Raw genomic sequence first — 6,813 nt, forward strand, 5'->3', positions numbered from 1 at the left:
AAAGAACACAGGCTTGGCCAAAAACAAAAGGAAAGTCATAAACCTGAAATAGGTATGCTACAATGGTGAAATTATGAATAAATTTTTCTTTTTGTAAAAATTCACTTTAATTTTATACTGGGTTTTTAAACGGACAAGGGAAACATCAAAAATTAAAAAAAAAAAAATAGAACTGGTAAAAATCCTATGTTGGCTGTTTAAAATTCTATGCCAAGCATTTCATTTGGAAAGAGTTGTTGTCAAATATGTTTATTATCTGAAATGTTTATTAGACTTTTGCTGATAGGGTACTATTTGCTAGTAGGATACTAAAGGATATTGTATTTAAGTTCAGGTGCCATCTAAAAAATTTTTCTACCAAGGGGTATTGTTTCTCTTCCTTAAGAGAGAGAATGGGAAATTACCCACTCCTGGTGGGAAAAATATGGCCATTTGGTGAGATGTTATCATGAACGCTTTCTTTTTACTCCAGCTATGCAGGGGAAAATGAGGGTATCGAAAGGAATGCAGATCCAATGTTAAATTGGAGGCTAGAAATAGCAATTAAACTTTGCCTATTAATGAGGCATTACCTCTATGAGCTAATGAGCTCTATGAGCAAGGTGAATAGACTCCCTAAAATTGAACCAGAGCAATGTCCCTGGCAGCTTAAAGGCAGCTGATACCACAGTTTTCCATAAAGGACACTCTAATATTCATGGCCAGTGAGGGGATAACACCGGAGGTGATGTTACTGAGCTACTTCCCACAGGTGGTAGTGAGAGCTTATTTTAGCATCATGTGTTTGTACTAAACACGAGACTTCAGGAAACCTCTGTGTGAGGTCCTGTGTCGAGAACTGCTGTATACTGTATAGGAAACAAAACTTTCATGGATCAGCGAATTAGATCTAGTCTTGGACATGAAATCTGGGCTCCCAAGGGATCTGACATAAAGGGAAAATTCAGGGAGTCTTGAATGTTATAATCATGCCTCGGGATGAGTTAGATGCTGTGAGTTTTTTCGTGTCCAAGGGCAGTAGGAAAGATAATGATTGCATCAAAGTGAAGTGTAAAATCTTTATTCAGCCAGACTACACACATTATTTATATTTGGCTTCTTAAACAATATTTTACAATTTTAAAATAGGAGGAAAGCTAACTGTAACGTAGTTTCTTGGATGGGATCCCTGGGATGGAAAAGGACATTAAAGAAAATTAATGAAATCTGAATAAAGTATAAAGTTTAATTAATTACTATATACCAATGTGGGTTCATTAGTTTTAACAAATGTACATAGTGATATAAGATGGAAACAATAGGAAAACAGGGTGTGGGGTATAAGGGAACTCTCTCTATTATTTTTACAACTTTTCTATAAATCTAAAACTATTCTAAAATTAAAAAGTGTATCTAAATTTAAAAAATAGGAGGAAAAACTTTTATCTCAATTTCAGACAAATTACAACTTCGGCCTGAGCCTAGTGTTCAGGACACAAGACGGTAACTAAACGTCCACCACTCTCGGATGTCAGTCTAATCATAGCTTCTGTTAGCTTCAGTGGCAGAAAAAAATATCTTGAAAGTTGAAACTACAAATCAAAATATATAAAATCATAAAACACCAGAACTGATGAGACAGCAACGTTTAGAAAATGTGTTCTGGAACAGAGGAAAGCATTGTCATTTCTTGAGTGAGGAACTGATGCAGTGAGAACAATGACTTGGGGATTTATTCTATCAGCAGTTTGCAAAATGGATTGAAGATGGGGAGAAATCTGCGGCAGAGGATCGGCAAACAGGCAATAATTGGCATGTGAAACAAAAGTCTCAAGACTAAAACCCTAAAATGAAACGCAGGGCAAGGGTTTCAAGCAACATTATTCTTAGTGCCACATAGAACCTGTTTTAGGCACCTGGGGACAAGCAGGGTCTACCGGGGAGACGTGTACTGGGGCGATCTTAGCCTGACTCCACTGCACATTTGAATCATAGAACCACTGTATGTCCCCTTGTTCAAGTCCAAGCTCTCTTGGCATCTTGTCACCTCTGCTTGTCCTTGCAGCCGCCCTGTGCTTATTTGATGGTGGAGCTGGAGTCAATGCTGCTTTTCTATTTTTAACCCATCCTAATGGCTTTTAAAAAACTTTTTATGTGGAAAATATTTCAAACTTACAGAAAAGCTGCAGGGATAAGAATGGTACACAGAACACTGTAGACTCTTGTTACACCTATTGTTAAACATTTCTCTCTCTCTCTCTCTATATATATATATTAATTGGGTGTCGTATATATATGAATGTGTGTACACCCAATATTTTTGACCATTGGAGAATAATTTGCATACCTCATGGCCCTTTAGTCCTAATGATTTCATTGTTTATTTCCTAAGAATAAGGATATCCTTTTATAAAAACCACAGCATATAGCTATCAACTTTGGTACACTTTACTCAGTCACCGTTTCTTAAATTGAACCGAACGATAGGAACACCCATTATCCTGGTTTGACCTGTCCTATTGCTGAGTCACAGGAGAGAGAAATCCAAAGTCTCATTTGAATTTCAGGTTTGGGTCTTTGAGAGTATTACAGCCTCAGATTTTTCAGATTCCTTTTGAATTTGATTCATTACGTGTTTGTTTGACTGCATTCTTCAGCTATTCTGAAACATCTTTTTCTTTTCTTTTTTTTTTTTAAGATTTTATTTATTTATTTGATAGAGACAGAGACAGGGAGAGCAGGAACACTAGCAGGGGGAGTGGGAGAGGGAGAAGCAGGCTTCCCGCTGAGCAGGGAGCCCGTTGTGGGACTCGATCCCAGGACCCTGGGATCATGACCTGAGCCGAAGGCAGACACTTAACGACTGAGCCACCCAGGCGCCCTGAAACATCTTTTTCAAAGAATAATGCTGATACCAATATTGGCAAACACTAACCGGACATTTATGATTATTCAGGCACTGTTCTAAGCACTCTATATTAATGCACTTAATCCTCACAACAACTGTAAAGGAACATACCATGACTACCTTCATTTTATACAGGTGGAAACGTAGACATGGATGTTAAATAACTTGACCCCAAATATACAGCTGATAAGGGCATAAGATCAATATTTGAACTCAGGCTCTTTTCTTATTTGTTAATGTGTGTGTGTGTGTGTACTTAGCCTTCTTACATTTCAGTGTCTTCTCTAAAGATGACCCCATGCTATTTCTTGTTATTGATTGGTTCTCATTGTGTCGTGTTCCCCTAGGAGAGAAGCATTCATTTTCTTGATGTGTTTATTTTTCAGCTGAAGCGAAGGTGACTGGTCCCATGAGCCCGGAAGAATGAGCTCAGAAGAGGCTGTTTACATGAGCGAGGATCTCCCACTCACCAGCTGTTGAGAGTCTGTGGATGAAGAGCAGGATCTTATTACTTCGATGGAAGTGTGCGACCATGTTGCCGAACCACCAACAGCCAAGTGGATTTGGCACAGTGGGGCTGCCTAATAAATGATTCATCGGAAGTATTTGATACAAATCCGTCTTGCAGCAGCGTCTTCAAAGTTAGCGCTGCCTTCTTATCTAGCCTCGTGTATGTTTGTCTGATCTGCTGCTTCTCTCTCCAGCACCGCTACCGGCCCGAAGGCTGGATCCACAATGGAATTCTCCTCATTCAGACTATTTATAGAGCCAGTGTGGGTTCATAACTATTTATTGAATGCCTGTTCCCTGCCAGTCATTAGACTGGATGCTTGAAAGCATTTAATCTTCACAAAAATCCTATAAGGTTGCAGCTACTTTCTCCATTTTGCCTATGAGGAAACAGAGAGAGGCTCGGAGGGGTTGTGCTCTCATAACTAGAGACGGGGACGGGGCTATCTGTGTATGGCAATGTCGGGGGCGGGGGTCAGGGAGGCTTTAGAGGCACTGAATAACCATGGAATTATTTTCTAAGAAAAATAACACGATGTGCTTTTAGATGAAGGGTTGATAAACTATGGCCTGTCAAATCCAGCCCCCAACCTATTTTTGTAAATAAAGTTTTATGGGAACACATGTCCAATCCTGTATGTGTTGTCTCTGGCTGTTTCTCTACAGTGGTGTAGTTGCGTAGTTGTGGCAGAGATCATATGGCCTGCAAAGCCTAAAATATTGACTCTCTGGGTGTTTCCAGAAAAAGCTAGCTGATCCCTGTTTTAGGTGACTTAGGAAGAAAGCCAAGTTATTATTTTTTCCATTGGACTGAAAAACTACTTAAAGATGTGTAATGCTGAGATAATCACTGTATTCTAATGGTGGTGGTGGTGGCAGAGTCGGGATGGGGGGGTGGAGGGTTTGGGGATCTAACCCGGGAAGGTTAAGGGACAGGGACTAGAAGGGAGACGTCTGGGCCTCTGGGTCCCAGACTCATCCCACTCATGTCCTTCCTATTCCTCCTGCCAAATCAAGTTTCCTAAAATAACCCTTTGCTCATAAACCTGTAAGTGGCTTCCCACTTACAACATGCTCAAATCCCAACACCCCAGCCTGGAATTTAGAGACCATAACAATCTGACCCCTACTAATCTCTCTTTCCACACCTTGCCTTTTTTTTTTTTTTTTAATCATGAGGAAGTCATGCCAAATTTGAATTTATATCTCAAAGCCAATTTGTCTTTGATTCATTTTTTTTAGTTTTTTTTTTAAATGTTAATTCCAGTATAGTTACCATACAGTGTTACATTAGCTTCAGGTGTACAATATAGTGATTCAACAATTGTATGCATTATTCAGTACTCATCATGATAAATGTGCTTTTAATCCCCATCACCTATTTCACCCATCCCCCCACCCTTTGATTCACTTTTTTTTTAAGAGAGAGAGAGCGCGTGTTGGGTGGGGGCGGAGAAGGGAGGGGCAGTGAGAGAGGGAGAGAAAGAATCCTAAGCAGGCTCCATGCTTAGCATGGAGACCAATGAGGGGCTTGATCTCACTACCCTGAGATCATGACCGGAGCTGAAATCAAGGGCTGGATGCTTAACCTACTGAGCCACCCAGATGCCCCTGATTCACTTTTGTATAAGTAGAAAAGTAAACATATAAAAGTTTTTTTTAAGATTTTATTTATTTGACAGAGAGAGAGACAGCGAGAGCAGGAACACAAGCAGGGGGAGTGGCAGAGGGAGAAGCAGACTCCCCGCTCAGCAGGGGCCTGATGCGGGACTCGATCCCAGGATCCTGGGATCATGACCTGAGCCGAAGGCAGGCGCTTAACGACTGAGCCACCCAGGGGCCCCTTCTTTTTTTTTTCTTTAATAAAAGTTTGGTAACAGGAAACCAGGCTCAGCTTTCATATATGATGCCATTCCACCTAAGTTAAAACTTAAAAACAAAAGAAAAATTTATAAATGTGTTATTTACTTTCCTACAGTAGACATTATCCATTTAAATTTTGAAAAAAACTCTGGCTAAAATTTCTGTTTTGTTTTTAAATTGTAATATAAGCTTCCTCCCACATTGCTATGTATTTTTCATAAAGATAATTTTTCATGCTGCAGAATATTCCATCACTTTATGTTCCAATGTTTTCTTAATACTTCTCCGATATTGGGGCATTGAGGGCTCCTATTTCCATTCATTTCATCTCCTATCTCCGTTCCCCAGAGTTGTTCTTCTCGGTTCCCACCTTTGTGCAGGCTGTTTCCTTGGCTTGGAGAGGGTCCTATCTTCCCTTCTTGTTGCTGTCTTAAGTTCCCCCTTCCAGCTTCGGTTCTGGCACCTTCCCTCTTCAAGTTCCTATTGCTAGGGAAAAGCCCTGCAGAATGAGAGATGGGTTTCAAGAGCCTTATTTCCCTAAGCAGTGCTGACGTGGCACCATCCGAACCTGACAACAACAGCACTGCAGTCTCAAAGGCTCACAGACGCGATTATTTCCTGGTGCTGTGCTCAGCAGAATGGTTTATTTTAGAAAATAATAATTGATAGGGGCACCTGGGTGGCTCAGGCGGTTAAGTGACTGACTCTTGACTTCGGCTCAGGTCATGATCTCAGGGTCGTGAGATCAAGCCCTTCACTGGGCTCCGTGCTGGGCATGGAGTCTGCTTAACGTTCTCTCTCTCCTTCTCCCTCTGCCTGCCCCCCGCCCCGCCCCCGCACTAATGCTCTCTCTCAAAAAATAAAAATAAATAATTGATAGCTACCATACATTATGTACTTTCCATAAATCGGGCATTATTCTAGGTAAGCACTTTACATACCCTGTCATTTATCTTCATGACAACCTTTCAGCTGGGTATTATTAATACTCTCATTTTACAAATAAGACCACTGAGGTACAAAGACGTTACCCAATCGCCGAAGGCCACACAGCTGGTAAGTGGTAGACTTGGCACTTGAATTCAGTCTGGCATCAGAATCTGGGTGCTCAGCCCGTGGTCAATTCACTAGGGCCCTTTACCTCCCGAGTCTCAATCACTCAGTCTCATTCTGATCCACACCATTCTCAAAGTATATGCGGAGGGAGAGGGGCTGCTGAGTAATGTTCTCACTAGGAACAGTGAGCCTGCTACTCTGGCGGGGGGTGTGGTGGAGGGTGGGCTTTGTGCTCGGTCATTCTCTGAACAAGATGTGTCCAACGGCATTTCGGGAGCCAAGGCAGGCTGTGATGGAAACACCTGTGTCTCCCAGACTTCACTTATCTCGGTGTCTCCAGTGCCTAGCAGAAAACAAGCCATCACACACGGAGAAGGTATTGTGACACAGCAACATCATAATGGCTTCAGTTTAGTTAACTGCCCCTTTCCTGCCCTATCCCAGGAAGGAGAGGGGCCTCTTGCAATGGAGCATAAGAGAGTAGGGGTGGGTAGAAG

General features: G+C 41.5%; 1 protein-coding gene across 1 annotated transcript in view; it reads left to right on the forward strand.

Annotated features, from left to right (window-relative positions):
- The window catches only part of SLC44A1 (solute carrier family 44 member 1), a 196,107-nt gene extending 192,086 nt beyond the window's left edge, over nt 1-4,021 (forward strand). Inside the window, exon 16 of the mRNA XM_032418522.1 lies at nt 3,274-4,021. Within this exon, the coding sequence (XP_032274413.1) occupies nt 3,274-3,288 (15 nt within the window). The 3' untranslated portion in view covers nt 3,289-4,021. The remainder of the gene's footprint in view (nt 1-3,273) is intronic.
- The last annotated feature ends 2,792 nt before the right edge of the window (nt 4,022-6,813 follow it).

Source organism: Phoca vitulina, unplaced genomic scaffold (genome assembly GCF_004348235.1).
Source record: "Phoca vitulina isolate PV1807 unplaced genomic scaffold, GSC_HSeal_1.0 scaffold21, whole genome shotgun sequence".
Lineage (NCBI taxonomy): Eukaryota > Metazoa > Chordata > Mammalia > Carnivora > Phocidae > Phoca > Phoca vitulina.